Source organism: Mirounga angustirostris, unplaced genomic scaffold (assembly GCF_029215605.1).
Source record: "Mirounga angustirostris isolate CCGP_5_RB_7025 unplaced genomic scaffold, mMirAng1.0.hap1 SCAF_10, whole genome shotgun sequence".
Lineage (NCBI taxonomy): Eukaryota > Metazoa > Chordata > Mammalia > Carnivora > Phocidae > Mirounga > Mirounga angustirostris.
This window is the reverse complement of record NW_026991718.1, coordinates 51,983,652-52,002,268: the sequence shown is the minus strand read 5'-3', so window position 1 is coordinate 52,002,268 and position 18,617 is coordinate 51,983,652. Positions and strand designations below refer to the sequence as shown.

The 18,617-nt window shown below is 38.1% G+C and overlaps 1 protein-coding gene and 1 pseudogene across 1 annotated transcript in view; one reads left to right on the top strand and one right to left on the bottom strand.

Annotated features, from left to right (window-relative positions):
• Window positions 1-553: 553 nt before the first annotated feature.
• GMCL1 (germ cell-less 1, spermatogenesis associated) overlaps window positions 554-18,617 on the top strand; it is a 38,517-nt gene continuing 20,453 nt past the window's right edge. The window contains exons 1-7 of the mRNA XM_045884849.3: window positions 554-1,055; window positions 7,601-7,724; window positions 9,525-9,621; window positions 10,841-10,938; window positions 14,039-14,151; window positions 14,796-14,861; window positions 17,142-17,226. Coding sequence (XP_045740805.1) covers window positions 796-1,055; window positions 7,601-7,724; window positions 9,525-9,621; window positions 10,841-10,938; window positions 14,039-14,151; window positions 14,796-14,861; window positions 17,142-17,226 — 843 coding nt within the window. The 5' untranslated portion in view covers window positions 554-795. The remainder of the gene's footprint in view (window positions 1,056-7,600; window positions 7,725-9,524; window positions 9,622-10,840; window positions 10,939-14,038; window positions 14,152-14,795; window positions 14,862-17,141; window positions 17,227-18,617) is intronic.
• Window positions 6,645-7,456, bottom strand: LOC123851207 (adenylate kinase isoenzyme 6-like; annotated as a pseudogene).

Sequence of the window (18,617 nt, the reverse complement as noted above, 5' to 3'; positions counted from 1 at the left end):
CGGTACCAGACCCTATCCAGACGTTCCACTGCCGCTAGGAGGGAAGCTGAGGAGTGCAGGGAACATTTGCCACAACCCGTCTGGGGCAGCAGAAGGCTGATGTTTAAGAAACACAAAGGCCTAGCAAACTCCACATTGCAGGTCCTCCTCCCTGAGGAAGCCAGGCCAAATCTCCGCAAGGCGTGATCCCAGAAAGTGGTGAGCTCTTCTAAGGAAGAGCCCAAACGGCACCGTCCTTTTCGCCCCTTGCCTAGCGCAGAGCCTACAGGTGTTCGGAACTCAAGAAACCTTAGCAGAAAGAATCAAGGAGGGGGAACTCCCGGTCGGGCCAATACAATGGGGTATGTGGAGTAACGCTAAAATCTAGGTTGGCTCCAAAGCTCACGGTAGTGTGAGACCCAGGCCGACCGCAGGCCAGCGATCATCTACACGCCTACTTTATTCCGGGTTCCAGCCGGCGTCCCTTTCAGTGCAGGCTCCACCCACCACGCACAATCGTCTTTCCCCGCCCCTTCCGGAGGCTCGCCGCGCGCACGCGCGCTCCAGTCCGCGCTTTGTTGCGAAAGCGAGGGGGCGAGGGCCTGCGGTCCCGGCGCGCCGCGCGGCGAGACGCGGCGGGCGGGGCGGAGGATGGAGGCGGTAGCGTCCGCTGCGACGGTTGGGGCTCCGCGTGAGAAGGTGGCGGTGTAGGCACCCGGGCTGGGTGGAGGCCGGCGGCAGCCGGGCCATGGCGGGAGACGGTCTCCGTTGGGCTCCCTGAGGTGCGCTCCCTGAAGTCCCGGGGAGCCGTGGTCCATGGGCTCGCTGAGCAGCCGAGTGCTGCGCCACCCGGGGCGAGCCCGAGCCCAGCAGGAGCCGGGTTCTGGGGCGGGGGGCTCGACTCGCAGGCCGGAGACTGGCGGCGATGCGGCCGGCCACGGTTTCTGTTACTGCCCGGGCAGCCGCAAGCGCAAGCGGAGCAGTGGGGCCTTCTGCTACTGTCACCCCGACTCCGAGACAGATGAGGATGAGGAGGAAGGGGACGAGCAGCAGCGGCTCCTCAACACCCCGCGCAGGTACGTGGAGGGACGCGCCCGCACCTGTTGGGCGGTTCCAGGGCCGCGCCTGGGGACAAGTCCGGCGCCGGGCGCACTTCGGGGTGTGATGCTTGCCCAGGGGGTGAGGAGCCGACGTGCCCTTTACTGGGAAACCTGGGAGCCAGACCGATGCGGGGCGGATGGGGAGCGCTTGGGAGACGCTTGGGTTCTGGATTATAAACCACAGACGCTGTCCGAGTGGTATTACAGCCCCAAGATGAGACTGGCAAACGCCAAGCCAGAGCTTGGGCCTCATTAAACCTTAGGCTGGCCTTCCGTAATACACCTTTGTCCTCTCTGAGTGGGTGGCAGGAGAATGAGTTGTTCTGCATCCGGTTACCTTAAGGGGCACCCCTGCTGTCGTCCTCCAGTGTAAAGGGAAGTGATTACATACGCGAGGAGTTCTCCTTAACTGTAAAGGTGAAGTTTATCAATAGTGTACATTTGTTCCTTGCTAGGAACAGTCTTTCAAAGTCTCCAGTACTTGAACGTTGACCGGGGATGTGTGTAAGCCAGTGCTGCAGCTTGCTTAACCTTTTTTGAAAGAGTTGAGTCGAAAAACAGGATGTTTACTTGTGAATTAGAAAATTAGAATGCGTAGAATGTTTTCACATAAAGCAATCTGGTTGCGTTTTTTTTTTTTAAAGATCATCAGTGGGGTCACATAAATGTAATTTTTTAGATGAAACTTTAAAAAAAGATTGAAAAACTTTGCTACACAGGTGTAACTTATTGTAAAATAAAAGTATTATGGGTAACCTGTGTTAATAGTTTGATATCTAAAGATCTTTCATGCAGTTTTATCTGTGAAAGCTTGTATTTATTTCAAAAATGGACACCATCGCCCCCCACCTTTTTGGAGAGTCAGTCTCGTATAAAGAGCTCAGATTATGAGTTCTAGTCTGGGTTCTGTGCTTAATAGCCTTAATTCCTCATAAGTAAAATGGAGATGCTAATATTTGCCTTTTAGGGTTTGACAAATACTAGATTGTGTATAATGCACAGTGCCTGGCAGTGTTGAGGCACTCAGTAAATATTATGTCTCCTTGATAAATTGGCCCCCTTTATCATTACAAAATGTCTCACTTTATCCCTGGTAATATATCCACTATTACTTTCTTTTGATAAGTGTTTAAAAGGTATATCTTTTCTGTTGTTTCCTTTTTTACCTGTACCTTTATATTTATAATAGGTATCTTGTACAGAGCATATAGTTGGGTCTAGCTTTTTTTTTAATCCTTTAGGATAATTTCTGCCTTTTAATTATTATTTAGACCACTTATATTTAATGTCATTATTAAAATCTATGTCAGGGTCCATTCAAAAGAGAAATTATGCTGCAATTTGAACAGGGAAAATTTAATATAACCATTATTAGCAAGTAATGGGGAATTAACTACTGAAGGTAAACTACTGAGGTAAAGAGATCTCTAAAAATATACAGGAATAGAGGATATAAGGGTGCAGTCACAACTTCTCAGATTGAGACAGAATACCCAAGGAAGGAACAAATTTGGAATATAGCCATCTTTCTCCAACTGAGATTAAGATATTGGAGATGGTGTGGCTGTAGCCCACCCTAGATGGTAGAAAAGTTTGCTGAGATGTGGTAGGCTAAGGCGGGCAAGCAGGCAGCTGCCCATTGGGATGCCAACAGACTTGCTTGCTGCCTCTCTGGCTGACAGAGCCAAAAATATATACTGTCCAGATCTTTATAGAAAAACTTTGCCAACCCCCTGAACTACATGAGTGTACTAGAATGGAAAGTCTTCAACGCAAACCCTTATTAGAAAATACATTGAGAATTTAGTATGTTTTGTATCAGTGGAAGAGGCCTGGCTATTCAGCCCAGCATGGATGAAGGGTGTAAGAAAATATTAAGACCTAGAAATTTGAGTGTTGGCACCAGTTATGTTCCCTGAGGTTGTCTGATGTGCTCTCCCACCGACCAACTACTCCATGAAAAGCTTTGCCTTCCAAGCCCACCTTCCACTTCATTCACACCTTTTGACACCTGTAATTTTTACTTTTACATTAACATAACTGTTAAAATTCAGTTGTTCTGCAACCAGATCTTGGGTGTTTGCTGTGCCTTAGACCGTCTTTAAATTTTGAAACTTGGTAAACAGTATTTGTTGTTAGAACTATGTAAATACTGTTCACTGCAAAGTCAAGTAGTGTGTGCTAAGATTATAAATAATACTTCCTGGGTGCAATGTCACAACTCCTTGTTTTTCTACTGGAGAAATTTTCTAACCTCACATTTAAGTGCAGTCTATTTTCTAAGTTCCATCAAGTGCTCAAAGTCAGGCCCTGTTTTCATTTGTATCTTACTGCAATAGTTCCCTTTTTTGTATTGCTTTTTTATTTTCTTAGAGTTTCTAACTGCCTCCCCCTTCCTCATCATTGGCAAAAATATTCCTTCATTATATATTCAGGTTTTCCTATCTTTCCAAACACATTTTCATGGCGTCCTCCTCCAAACCCAAGCTCCCCGCCCCGGGTCCCTTCATCTTCCTGTTTCATTCTGGATCCGTTGCTCTCCAGGTCTGGGCTTATCCTGGGACTTAATTTTACCACATCTCCAGGATTGGATCTACTGTTTTCTATAGCCTGGGTCTTTTTCTTTCTCACCCATTTTAGGGAACTACATCCTTGCGTATTTTCCTCAGAAAGGGTGCAAAAGGAGGTAATTTGTGCTTACCTAAATGTAAATTTAGTCTTTCACTTTATTCATCCTTTGGGTATGGAAATATAAAGTAACTTCATGTCCTTGATGATATTACTTCATTGTCTTCTAGCCTACAGTGTTGATGAGAAATAGGATGCTGGTCTAATTCTCTTTTCTTTGTAGGTGACGTTTTGTTCCTCTGGAAATTTTGGAATTTTTTTCTTTGATATTTTGGAATTTAACTAGAATGTGCTTAAGCGTGGGCTTTTTAATTGCCTCAGTACTTGGTTGATCCTTACAATCTGGAGACTAGTTTGGAGAAATTTTCTTCCATTAATTTCTTCCATGATTTCCTTTTTCCTGTTATCTTTGTTTTCTCTTTCTTGGACTCCTCTTAACCAGATTTTGGATTTCTTGGATTGTACCTCTTTCTCTTTTCTTTTTTTTCCTTTCTAGGTCTTTTTTGCTTTATATTCTGGGAAATTTCCTTAACTTTCTCAGTCAGCCTCTCTTTCGGCTTTGTAATTTCTGTAACCGTGTTTTTAGTCTCTAAGAGCTCTTTTTTCCCTTGTCTCCTTTATCATAGTATCCTGTTGTTTTATAAATGTAATAATCTCAGATATCTAGATATACTAATTTTAGGGTGTTTTAAGTTCTCTTTTCCCTAATTAATATATTTCCTCTGGGGCCAGTTTCTCTTTTTAATAGTCTTTAATGCTCCTAATTCTCTTCATGTTGGGTCATTCTTGGTTGTCTGTTTATATTTAAGAATGAAACTGGTTTTGTGTGTGTGTGTGTGTTTTAATTGAGTAAATAGATCTATTTCTACTAAGCCTTCCCTTTAAGTAGGAAGACTGATCACTAAATGGGGTGGGGCATGCTTTGTTTTAGAGCAGAGATTCCCAAACTTTTTTTGTTCATAGCATCCTTAGTGTCTCAGTAATTTTTTTCTTGGTACCTCTGGTCCTAAAGAAATATCTCATAGTTAGGTTCAAACTACTGCTTAATAGTATTAGATAGCTTGGTATCTGAAAGATGTTGCTGTGTTGTTTCCATCGAATATAAAATATTATACACGCATCCCTGAGTTTGATGTGATCCTCCAGGTGCTTTGACACATAGTTTGGGGACCATGATTCGGGGTGAATGGGTTAAGAGCTCACAGGCTACAGATTCCTCAAATACCAGAGTGAGGATTTTTTTTTTTAATCTTTTTTTTTTTTTTAAGATTTTATTTATTTATTTGAGAGAGAGAATGAGATAGAGAGAGCACAAGAGGGAGGAGGGTCAGAGGGAGAGGCAGACTCCCTGCCGAGCAGGGAGCCCGATGCGGGACTCGATCCCGGGACTCCAGGATCATGACCTGAGCCGAAGGCAGTCGCTTAACCAACTGAGCCACCCAGGCGCCCCGTGAGGATTGTTTTGTCTGGGGTGTCAATACCTGCACTGAAGTCTTAGCTTTTCCTGATATATTTGTCCTCTCCTTCCTAGAAGAGCCTCGGAATCTCTATGCCTGAGTTATCTGTACTCTGGCTATCTGTATTCTGTGTTCATACATCGTGGAAGAGGCCATTAGGGGAACATGTTTCCCCATTTTCAGCCTCACTTTTGCCTTTTGTTTCTTCTGAGACCCCTCCCCTCAACCCACACAGGCTTCTGAAGGGCAGATGGGCGTCAGCCTCCATCCTAGACCTTCATGATATATTCTGGCTTCTGCTGCTTTTTTCTATTCATTTTATTTTCTAACTTCCACATCCACCGAATTCTCTCATCAGGTGATAAGCCCACCCTTACTTTCTGCTGTTGTGGGCTTAATCCTTTCTGTACTTTTAATCTTTTAGTGTCATTTGGGGATGGTGCCATCAGGAACTGGAAACTATATTGTCCCATTTATTTCTCACAGTAACCCAATAAAGTGGTCACTACTAATATCCTCTTTATATCTGAGTTAAGTGAGGGACTCAAACCCAAGTCTCTCCACCACCAAAGCATGTGCTGTTTTTACTGTCTGTTGGGAAGACATGTCAAGCACACTGGTTCAAGACGTCATTGAAATTACTTGATTTTTTAAAAGATTAAAAATTTTTAACTACCAAAAAAAAAAAATTTTTTTTCTTTAACTACCAAGAAAACTTGTCAGGATTGGCCAGGAATATAAAAAAGTATTTATCGGCCTCTGCCTAGGGCTTTTCTTATTCATTGGACCATCTTGAACAATGATTATTAAACTTAAAAAGATGTATAATTCATCTTTTAAATGAAATCTTATGCAGAAATCCCTAATATATGATGCTGCTCTAGTTGAAGGTAGGTGAGGATGCCCAGGGTTTACTCATCAGCTCTCTCTGGTGGCCCCGAAGACACTTCTCCATTGAGCATAGTTTTGAAAACCTTTGAAGTAAGGCTGCAAACCATTTGGCTAATGGGGAAAAAAAATTGTTTAGTTTAAGAATGGTTTGATACCAAAATAAGATTAAATATAAATTATTCTAAAAATTACTTGGGTAGGTAAAATTTTTACTCTTGTTCTCCATTTTGTAGTTGCATAGAAGTATCATTGCAGTTGTATTGAGATCCTCCATAGTACTGTTTTCTAACCGAGGAAGTAAGCAAAAATCACTGTGCTGACCTACAGGTAATTCAGTTAGTTCAACTATCACAAATTGCAAAAATGGTTCACAGTGAAAGGTCACGTGTACATGCTGTCCCATCTAGCCACTGTTAACCCTCTTGGGAATAGAGTACTAGAGATACTACTGTTATTAGTTTGTTATGTACTAATGCAAATTTGAATATAAATATCCTTCTATTCTTTTTTTTTTTTTTTTATCCTTAGTCTTAAGTTTTATTTTAAGGGATCATCTTCATTTTCTTCTGTAACCAGCTTAGCCACCCATTTGGTCAGATTTATTTATTCTTCAGCAGTTGAAGCATTTAAGATGACACTTTTTACTTTAAATCCTTAATGATATTATATATACTATACTTGAGAATGTTTTGCTTTCTCGTGGAGAAAAAAAGCCCAAACATAAACCTTTAGATTATCCATATACTAGTCCTGCAGCACAATCTTAATAAGAAAGTTTTACTGATAACTGGACAATTTATTCATTATGGCAGGGATATAACAAGAGTGGTTGTAAAGTGGCCAGTCTTATAAGTCAGGAGCTATGATCCTTGATCCACTGCTCAATCCACTTCAATATCTGATTGATATTATCCTCTAGATCTTCTGGTTTATTGCTGGGCAGTTGATGTACTATTTCTTCCTTATAGGATGCTAATGCTTCTTCATAAAGAACTTGAAAAATTTCACACTGAATATTTTCTTTTAGTTTCTTTTCATTATAACCCCTTGTTTCAAGTCTTTTGTACAATACACTGTTATCTGCTTGCAGCACAAAAACTATATGAAACCAGCGTTCAGGAAAGAAATCACAACCATGGTAATCAACAATAACTCCACCTTCGCTCATTTGGTTTTCTAATTCATCAACTACTCTGTCTTCATCTAAAATGGGGCATTCATACTCTTCATCATAGCCATCATACAACTGCCCTTCTCGAGCTAAATCACCCACATTAATGTATTTCAGTCCTGATCTTGATGCAAGTTCTTTGCCTAGCGTGGTTTTTCCAACCCCTGGTGTACCTGACCGGTGAGCAGGATGTTCGGAAGCAACATGGTCCTCACCGCGCTGGCTCCGGGCGTCCAGTCCTTCTATTCTTTTACACAATGGATAAGTTGGCTCTATTTCATAGAAATTGAACAAAAGGAGTATTCTGAGTTTTGTGCAAAATCAATAAAACATTCAGTTTTACACATATGTAATATTTGCTTTTCTTTTAACAGGAAAAAATTAAAGAGTACATCCAAATATATTTATCAAACGTTATTTTTGAATGGTGAAAATAGTGACATTAAGATTTGTGCTCTAGGAGAAGAGTGGAACTTACACAAAATATATTTATGTCAAGTAAGTATTTTATTTTTCTATTTGACTAAAGAAGGTAATTACTTAAAAATAGCTCATACTCTTTCAAGTCATGTTCTTTCTAATTGCATTTCACAGCAATCTCTTTACAGTAATTTAAGTCCTATCATCTCGTTCCAAAGTCTTGTTTCATCAGAAATACGGCACACACTTAGTTTGGTCTAGAAAACAGATTTTGAATTTTCCTTGTCATACCAGCCCAGCAAATACCTTTTTGTCATTACTTCAGTAAGGTTCTTATTTTGGTGCCTTTCGCTGATAAAAGGGAAAAAAGTTAGGGGAAAAATGTCTAAAGTTAAGATTGCTGAATTTGTTTATTTTGTATATAATTATTTAAGTTGGATGCATTTAGCCAAAATGTGATTCTGTAGATATGATGGATTGAAAGTGAATGGAAAATTCTTGACACTTACTCTTCTTTCCTTCTGGAAAATGCTGTTAAATTAAAGACAAAACCCAGCAAATACAGACTAATTCATTTAGCTGATAATACCTATTTGGGTTGTGTGCTGAAAATATTACCATCTGCCACCCCATTTTAAAGATTCAAAACTCTCAAAATGAAAGAAAATGTTGCTCTAATGGCTCAAATATTTTATTCATTTATTCTTTCATCAAATCTATCTATTCTTTCTTCAAATCATTGTTCTAGGCACTGGGAATAGAACAGTGAACAATTCAGTTTCTATCCTATGGAGTTTATATTTTCTCTCTTCTTCACTGTTTGACAATAATTACTGGTAAGACAGTATAGTATAAGATTTCAGTAGAAATATTAAAAAAAAACTTTTTCTATAACATTTTAATCATAATGTTTTTTATTTAATTTTTTTGAACAAGGTACTTTGGCTTGAAGTTTATAGCTCAGGGAATATATCAGAATATTGGTCTCAACTTGAGGATAGGGTCCATACCTTTTTTTTAATCACTGAAAGCAGTTTTGTGAATTTAAGGATGAGAATGCCTCAGTGAAGGCTTTCCCTCTCAAGAGAAACTGTATTGATTATAGTGCAAGCCACATGCTAAAATATAGTAAGCCTCCTAAGGACAGAAACCGTGTTTTGTTTACTGCTCTATTCACAGTGCCTTATGCATACTAAGTATTCATTGAAATTAGTTAATATTTGATCTAGTCCAAAGTAATTCTAATTATGAGAGGTACTATCTAGAAGGTAACTAAAGACTTCATCCATTTTGGTACCTTACCAAGAATTTAGGTCCATTCTGGAATTTTCTGATTAGTTAAAACTAAACTTTAGATTTATCCTAATTTCTGGGGATCATCCCATTTACAGCCACTAACACAGTAAGGATTCAACAGTAGGAAAGTTCTTAGTCTTCACTCCTCCTCAGTACATGATTATGTATTCACCTTGTGTCTTGTCATATGTTTATGAGAGTCTTAAATACATGATATGTTTTCTAAGCTTGAATTTAAAATGTCATTGAGAAGGAAAACAAATACCTGTAATAGACTCAGAAATTATTTTAACTAAGTAAAAAATTAATGTAAGTTTCAAATAGTAATATAGGAATTCAGTTCAGATAGTAATATGAGAATTTGGTTTGGTTTTCATTAAATTAATCCTAAACAAAGTATTTTGACATACCTCAAGTGTCCTTAATCTCATTTTCCTGTAGACATATTTAGCAACTCTTTTTCTCCTGAAATAATATGGATTCATTTTGATAGAAGAGTTGCTTGGAATTAGAAATGGGAAAATAATTTGGAAGGCACAGAAGGTACTAGATAATTGTTTTTGTTTTGTTTTGTTTTTTAAGTCTGGCTACTTTTCTAGTATGTTCAGTGGTTCTTGGAAAGAATCCAGCATGAATATTATTGAACTGGAGATTCCGGACCAGAATATTGATATAGAAGGTAACCACCACCATGTTTACTATTATGCAAAAAGTATAACATAACCTTTTTATTCTTTTGGTAGAAAATAAATATTTTCGGGCGCCTGGGTGGCTCAGTTGGTTAAGTGACTGCCTTCGGCTCAGGTCATGATCCCGGAGTCCTGGGATCGAGTCCCACATCGGGCTCCCAGCTCAGCGGGGAGCCTGCTTCTCCCTCTGACCCTATCCCCTCTCATGCTGTTTCTCTCTCTCTCTCTCTCAAATAAATAAATAAATAAAATCTTTAAAAAAAATAAAAAGAAAAGAAAAAAGAAAAAAAAGAAAAGAAATATTTTCTTCCAACCTTGTAGGCTAGGAAAAAAGCTCCATTTAACACCCTAGAGTGTCAACTTTGTATTGATTTGCCCCATAGTTTTTATCAATTCTGTTCTATCTGTCCCTAATCTACTTAGTAGAGCTGATAAATAGTGTTTATTGATTATTCCCCATGTATGAAGACTTTCTCTGGGAACAGTAGGGTATGAATCATGTAATCAGTGTTTTAGAGCTCTGAGTTCTTAGATGAGGAAGCTGAAGCCCAGAGGCTTTAGGGACTTATTTTAGGGTCTCAGCACTTTAGTGAGCCTCAATCAGCCTATAGTTCTCCTAATTCCTGTTCCAGTGCTCATCCTCTGCTCCCCTCTTTGATTGCCCAAGTGTAAGTACCCAGTACTCACAACACAGGCAAAGAGAAAAGTTAAGGATGTTTATAAACACCCACAAGAGTGGCAGTGCAGAGAAGGAAGGACAGGCCTAGATAGCTGTGGTGGTTGGGGGAGAGTGTGGCATGAAGAGGACCAGGAGCTATTCCCCACTCCCCAGGAATGAAGCACTGAAAGCACGAGGGTTAAGATTATCATTGGGGTATGTGTACTTAATGATTGGTCTATTCAGGGTATCTTTATAAAACTTTTTCCAAGGGTATCTTATTTCTGACCACCAACTAATGTCAAGATTAGATGCAGAAGAATCCAGCTCTGTTAGGTTGAATAAATGGAAATTTGTAACATTATTATTAAATTAGCACCATTAATCAGTAACCATTATTAGCATTTTAATTAGTGATACTCTCTTATCCTTTTATGTACATCCTAAATTTAGACATATATCTTAGAGTATAAAGACAGTCGTCATTATTTTTGTAATACTTTCATAGATATCACTGTTACTTCATTCCCTGGGTCTATTTTTGCTTTCAGCACTGCAGGTTGCATTTGGGTCACTGTATCGAGATGATGTCTTAATAAAGCCCAGTCGAGTTATTGCCATTTTGGCAGCAGCTTGTATGTTACAGTTGGTGAGTATGCACATTATTCAGACGAGATTGGGTGCGCTCAGGGTGGGATGGCCGTAGACGAGTATGCACATTATTCAAAGAAAGGATCACAGTTGGATCTTTGTTTCAAAGTATTTATCCTAAAAACAAAAATAAAGCTTAGCTTTTTACAATTTTTAAAATAAAAATGAAATGTGTAAATATGTCATTTGTGATAAGTCATTTAAGAAGCTTAACCAAAAAAAATACTACTAATAAAATGCTTAATGAAAACCAATTTATTGGGGTGCCTGGGTGGCTCAGTTGGTTAGGCGACTGCCTTCAGCTCAGGTCATGATCCCAGGGTCCTGGGATCCAGCCCCGCATCGGGCTCCCTGCTCGGCGGGAAGCCTGCTTCTCCCTCTCCCACTCCCCCTGCTTGTGTTCCCTCTCTCGCTGTCTCTCTCTCTGTCAAATAAATAAATAAAATCTTAACAAAAAAAAAAAGAAAACCAATTTATTATAGCTGAGGGGGTCATCATGTCTGTGTAAGATGAATGCAAGCTATTTCAGTGTAGATACCTTAGAATTACTATAATGTGGTAAGAATTGACTAATTGTCTAAGTCCATTTACAGATTTCTATTCATTAGTGATTTATCTTGACTGTTATTAAGCAGATCACTTATGATTACTAATTCATTTAGGTCATGGGTTTGAAAAACATTGAGTGCTTACTTTGTCAACTTTTCCTTGATTATGAAATAATTGTGGTAAACCACATAAATATATATATAATCCATTGGTAGAACGACAGATTTGTTCTTTCAACAGAAATATATTGAGCAGGGGCGCCTGGGTGGCTCAGTCGTTAAGCGTCTACCTTCAGCTTAGGTCATGATCCCAGGGTCCTGGGATCAAGCCCCATATCGGGCTCCCTGCTCGGCGGGAAGCCTGCTTCTCCCTTTCCCACTCCCCCTGCTTGTGTTCCTGCTCTCGCTATCTCTCTCTCTGTCAAATAAATAAATAAAATCTTAAAAATATATATATATATATTGAGCAATGTGTCAACCTAGGCATAGGAATCCAAAGGTAAATTAAGACATAGTCCCAACCTTCATGGAACTCACAATGTAATGTGTGTGTGGAATGGGGGCAGGAGGGTTGATAAACAGACCCAGAGACAGAGTAAGAACTATCCAGTATTATAGGTATGATAATAAACATCCTGTAGGATTTAGCAGATGAACAGAGGGAGCGGTCAGTTCTACTTGGTGGTGCAAAGAAGGAAATTGAGTCTTGAAAACTGAAAATCTATTTATCTTGCAAAGAAAGAAGAGGGGAAGGAAGCATTTTATACAGAGTAAATTAATACCCAGAGATGTGAAACAGTGGAGGATCAGAGAATCTGAGTGGAACATGGCTCTAGCACAGACATAAGAAGCACATATAAGAAGCTCTAGCACAATCAAGGAAGGGTTGTTGAGAAGGCAGCAGAGGCCAGATTATGAAAATCCCTCTATACCTTTTAAGAAGTTTAGACTTTATATGTAGGTACTTTGGGAAGATTTTTTTTTTAATTATTTTACTTATTTGAGAGAGAGAGCTTGCATATGAGTGGGAGATGAGGCAGAGGGAGAGAATCCTCAAGCAGACTCCCTTCTGAGTGCGGAGCCCCACGTGGGGCTTGATCCCATGACCCAGGAGACCGTGACCTGAACGGAAACCTAGAGTTGGACTCCCAACCGACAGAGCCACCCATGTGCCCCCTTTTGGAAGCTTTTAATCAAAGAAAAGGCAGTTGTGTTTTAGAAAGAATACTTCAGAAATAATGTGAAGGATGTACTGAAGAAAAGATGAGTACATTCGAGACAAAATCTTACTGCAGTAGCCCAAGTGAGGGTTTAAAGTAGGGTAGTAGCAATAAGCATGGAGAGGAAAAACTGGATCACAGAAAGATTAATCAGGGATAATCCACTGGACTTAGTGACAGACAAGATGTTAAGAGGAACTCGGAGGGGCGCCTGGGTGGCTCAGTCGTTAAGCGTCTGCCTTCGGCTCAGGTCATGATCCCAGGGTCCTGGGATCGAGCCCCGCATCGGGCTCCCTGCTCCGCGGGAAGCCTGCTTCTCCCTCTCCTATTCCCCCTGCTTGTATTCCCTCTCTCGCTGTGTCTCTCTCTGTCAAATAAATAAATAAAATCTTTAAAAAAAAAAAGAGGAACTCGGAAGGGGCTGGGTGAGGGGGTAGTCTCAAATGACTTTCAGGTAAGTTTAAAATCCTAATGGGGCATTTTATTTTGATCTTTATAAAAAGTTAAGTTTCCTTTTCTGTGATATTTGCATACTTATTTATTTGAAGTATTAGTAAATAGCTTGCTCAATATATTTAGCTGAGATCACTTGATTTTTTATATGTTGTCATCCTTTCAATACTTACTTTCAACAAGTGCACTTTATTTTCTAACTTTAGTCCTTTTGGTTTTGTCCTAAATCCATTTTCTGCATTATCTTTATGATTTAACTAACTAACTTAATAATATACTTGCATGATGAATATATTTCAGAAATTTAGGTAAAAAGTGACATTCTTTCCATATATTGAATAAAATTAGTTCATTTGAAATCTTACATATAAACATTTTAGATTAATACTTCAATGTAAATGTATTTGTTTTAGGTGCATCTCTTAGAAATTGATGTGTTTTATACTTTAATAAACATTTTCTGATGAGTCATACTGTTTACTTGCCTAGCTCCATCACATGGTTGACTGAGCATGTTAAATAAAATTTAAAAAGAACAGACAAACCAGATATAATGCTGCTTAATTTTGCAAGGTCCCAGAGAGAGGAAGAATAAAAAAGAGAATAGTAGTATTCATCTCTACTTTACTGCCTTACTGCTTTTATCCCCTACATTCTGTTTTCAGTTCCAAGTATTTAGTTGAATACTTGCTGGATTTTTTTTTTTCAGTATTTTTACTGGACTTAAAAATTTAGGCTTTCTGCACTTAAATGAGTTCTCTTTCTTTTCTTTCTTCCTTTTTTTTTTTTTTTTACTTTTTAATATGTACAAGCACATATTCAGAGCTAATTTTTCCCACGTGAAATGGGCCTTTCCAGTGCTTATTTATATTTACAGGATGGTTTAATACAGCAGTGTGGTGAGACAATGAAGGAAACAATTAATGTGAAAACTGTATGTGGCTATTACACATCAGCAGGGACCTATGGATTAGATTCTGTAAAGAAAAAGTGAGTTACCTTTTTTATTTTTCCTCCCATCCCACTTGTGGGAATTTGGCTGCTTTGGTTTCTTAAGAGAATGTATAGCTATAAGAAAGAAAGAAAAAAGATAAAGGACTAGAATTTTGTTATAAAAAGTCCTTTTTTACATTTGGATGAATTAGTAAATTCCTTGAAAGTGTTGTCTTTGTAAGTGACCATGGGTAGGTTATACATGTTTATAAGTGGCTTATAAAAACTCTGGTCACTCTTTATAGTGCGTTTTCTATTAATATTTTTTAAATAGTAGGCATCATAGACATTATATCAGTACACCTACTGGCAATGTTTTTAACTCCTGAGAATTGCAGTACCCATTTTCAAATTATAAAAAAGGTAATAGAAGTGTGCAAGCCCCTTCATAAATGATGTAACACCAACTTGAAATGATGTTTCCTTAAGTAGAAATGCTGTTATTAATATAAGGTAGTATTTCCTTAATAACTGCTGACAAAAACAATACTAAATTTTTGGTCGTTAAATTTAAAAATTTGAGCATGTTCTGGCAAGACTAATCGTTTTTATTTTAACTGTAAGTCCTACCAAATCAGTCATAAATACATGATATATTATTTATGTATCATGTAAAAAATAATTCCATGTTTTAATTTCAGGTGCCTTGAATGGCTTCTGAACAATTTGATGACTCACCAGAATGTTGAACTTTTTAAGGAACTCAGGTATTTTAATTTTAAATAACTTTATAATTAATCATCCTAAAATAATGTTTATTTGTTCAAGTATGCATTTGCTTTATACAAAAATATATTACTTATGAAAAGTGAATAATTTAATGAAAGGTATCTTGACATCTATGAACTGAAGAAATGCTTCATAGATTTCTTTGTCATAAATAATATGTATGTCTACTATTTTAACCAATTTTAATAGAAAAATTCATTGTTACTATAAAACTATAGAAAAATAAGTGTTACCTCACTTTTGCTGGGCTCTTAGAGAATCTAAAAATTTATTTAAAAACCATCTTTACCATTGCAAAATTAAGTTTTAAAGAGTTTAAGTAATCACACCCTACATGGGGCTTGAACTCGCAATCCTGAGATCAAGTCGCATGCTCCAACTGAGCCAGCCAGGCACCCCAGCAAAATTAAGTTTAAGGAAGTTGTTTTAAACTTTTTGGTAGGCCTGATGAAGTTAAATTCAACATTCAGGAGATGAACCATGAGAGACTATGGACTCTGAAAAACAAACTGAGGGTTCTAGAGGGGAGGGGGGTGGGGGAATGGGTTAGCCTGGTGATGGGTATTTTTTTTTTTTTTAAGATTTTATTTATTTTATTTATTTGAGACAGAGAGAATGAGAGACAGAGAGCATGAGAGGGAGGAGGGTCAGAGGGAGAAGCAGACTCCCTGCCGAGCAGAGAGCCCGATGCGGGACTCGATCCCGGGACTCCAGGATCATGACCTGAGCCGAAGGCAGTCGCTTAACCAACTGAGCCACCCAGGCGCCCCAAGCCTGGTGATGGGTATTAAAAGGGGCATGTTCTGCATGGAGCACTGGGTATTATATGCAAACAATGAATCATGGAACACTACATCAAAAACAAATGATGTAATGTATGGTGATTAACATAATAAAAAAATCTAAAAAAAAAAAATAAAAGAATAGCATCTATTATTATTCCTTCTTGCCTTCCTTCTTCCCTTCCTTCCTGCCTGCCTTACTTCAACAAACACTTCCTGAATGTCCACTATATATGAAGGCTGTGAAGGATGCAGAGATGATTATGTCATGGTTTCTGCCCTCAAAGAGATCATTCCTGTGATGTCAATTTTACTGGGTTTTTTTGTTTGTTTGTTTTTTACAAGTATGGGTGGGGAAGTGATGGGGAAAAAGATAAACATTTTTGTTTAAATACAATGTGGAATAGAGAGAATTCAAGTTTCTTTGAGCTTTAAAGATGAAATACAAGAAGTAGTAGGAATGTTATTTTTATGGCTAGACTATCTCCTGGATTCCTGGGTCCTGTCCTTTCCTCTGCCCTTAGGATGTACTTTGGTAGAAAAGTTTGAGAAGCATTTTTCTACCAAAAAAATCATTACGTAAAGATGTCAAGGTATAAACAAAGCTCTGCATTATGTTTGGTTTGAAAATCATCAGGGTGCCTAAGTGGTCAGGCAGTTAAGCATCTGCCTTCGGCTCAGGTCATGATCCCAGGGTCCTGGAATCAAGCTCCGCATCCGGCTTCTTGCTCAGCAGGGAGCCTGCTCCTCCCTCTCCCTCTCTGCCTGCCACTCCCTCTGCTTGTTCTCTCCATCTCTCTCTCAAATAAATAAACTCTTAAAAAAGAAAGAAAATCATTAGAAACACTAATTTTTTTTCTTTTTTATAATTTCTCATTGAACTCTTTCAAAAAGAAGATAAATTGTAGTGGTCATCTTAAAAACCTAGATGTTCTTCTGGCTTTTTATGGCTTAAAGGAAGTGGGAAAAAACAACTGGTGATATAATTTCCACTCTAAATTTAAACTAATACATATTTCTTGATCTTACTCTTTAATAGTAATGAAAACATGTTTTATGACTAAGCAGTTAAGCATCAATGTTAAAGGTTACTTTGAAGATAAAGATGTTTCAGTGAATTTTGACAAGTGTCTTTTTTTTTTTTAAACAATGCTCAGGAAAGGCAAAACAGGAACACTGCCACTTTATCAGAGCATACTAAACGTTATCTAATTGAGACCTTGTTTTAACTTGATTAATCAGCAGATCAAAGCCTTGTTTTCCTGTCAGTTCAAATAAAGACCTTTCATAGTATACTATATGAATTAAAAGTATCCTTGTGTTCAGATAGGTTATTTCTGTCTAAGATTCTTTGTGTTGTGCAAAAAGACTGATGACATTTTCTTTTCATTAAAAAGACTTAAATTTTTAGTTTCACCAGGGTCTTTTAGCCTGTGCATGAGAATAAACTCACTACCTCTATTTTATCTTTTCTAGTATAAATGTCATGAAACAGCTCATTGGTTCATCTAACTTATTTGTGATGCAAGTGGAGATGGATGTATACACGGCTCTTAAAAAGGTATTGACATAATATATATGTAAGGGCATCACCTCAGCATTACTTATAATAGTGAAAAACTGGAAACAGCTAGTGTCTCGTGATTAAGGAATGGTGTAAATGAAAGAAATATGCCAAAATGTTAAAAAAAAAATCTTTATTTAGGGATTTGCTGTCATGAATGATTTTAATTTTATTCTTTATACTTGTCAACCTTGAAAGTATAATAGCCAGTTATTTTACCAGCAAAATGGATTTATTTGGGAATAGTAGAGCAATTGGAATTTGGTACATGTAAGCTATGACAAACCACAGGCAAGTCCAGACCTCAAAGGAGAGGAACATTACTTTATTGAAAAAAAGAGGAAGTTGGGAGTGGCTGCTTTGAATGAAACGAAAATCCATTGGAGGAAAGCTATAGAGTTCCTTGTTGACTGAGTTGTGGTATCTTCTTACTGGCTGAGCTTGTTGCTGGGCAAGAAGAAATTCTTCCTTTCTCCTACTAGAGTAGTAAAGTTGGCTTCTTCCTGTTGGGAATGCAAGGTTACCTCTCTGACTGTTAGGTCTGCAATTGACAATAAGTGGTGGGCCATGAGAGCTTGCATCCTATTTCCTTTCTTTGGTTTTACATACTTTTCTATCCTAGGAATATGTTTCTGATTTTTTTCCCAGATTTTTTTCAACAACAAGCATGCTATTGTTATGTCATTTACATAATCAGAAATGTTAAATATTTTATGTGGTTTTCAGAAATGTTTTCAAAGTTGAATTAATGACTTTATGATGAAATTTTCACTTTTTCTAGAAAATGGTGAAATTCTTTAAAGACCTTATTTGCACTTCAGGCATATGTTTCTTTTCATCCTTTTGAAAGGTTTTAACATCTTTAATGTAATTTTATTTTCACAACTCTGAAGAGACAAGTCAGCTATCATTCTTGTTCTGTAGATGATAGGACTTAGAACTCTTTACAGTTACTAAGTGGCAGACTTGAGGTAGAACCCAGGTTTGTGAGTCTTAGTCCATTGCTTTTCCCACTGAATAATTTTGCCCTTAGCCTTTTGTCCCCAGCAACAAAGTCTCCTTTAACCCAGCTTTGAAATCTGAGAATGAGATACCTTCTAAGTTATATCATTGCAATTGCTTATTGTGTGGTAGAGATGAGATTCTACTACTGTTTTTTTTTTTTTTCAAGGAGGTTTAGTAACTTGAGTTATGTAATCATTGAAGGAAGGGTAGACAGGCCATTTCTGTCTCTGAGCCAGTGGTAACGTTCATTGTTTCCTATTCTTGTAATTGCTTTTATGCTAGTAAGGGTAAGTGCTTACTGTGTGCCAGGCACTATTCAAAGTAAGTGACACATAATAACTTTTTTAGTGTCCTATGAGGCATCATGTTCATTTTGTAAATGA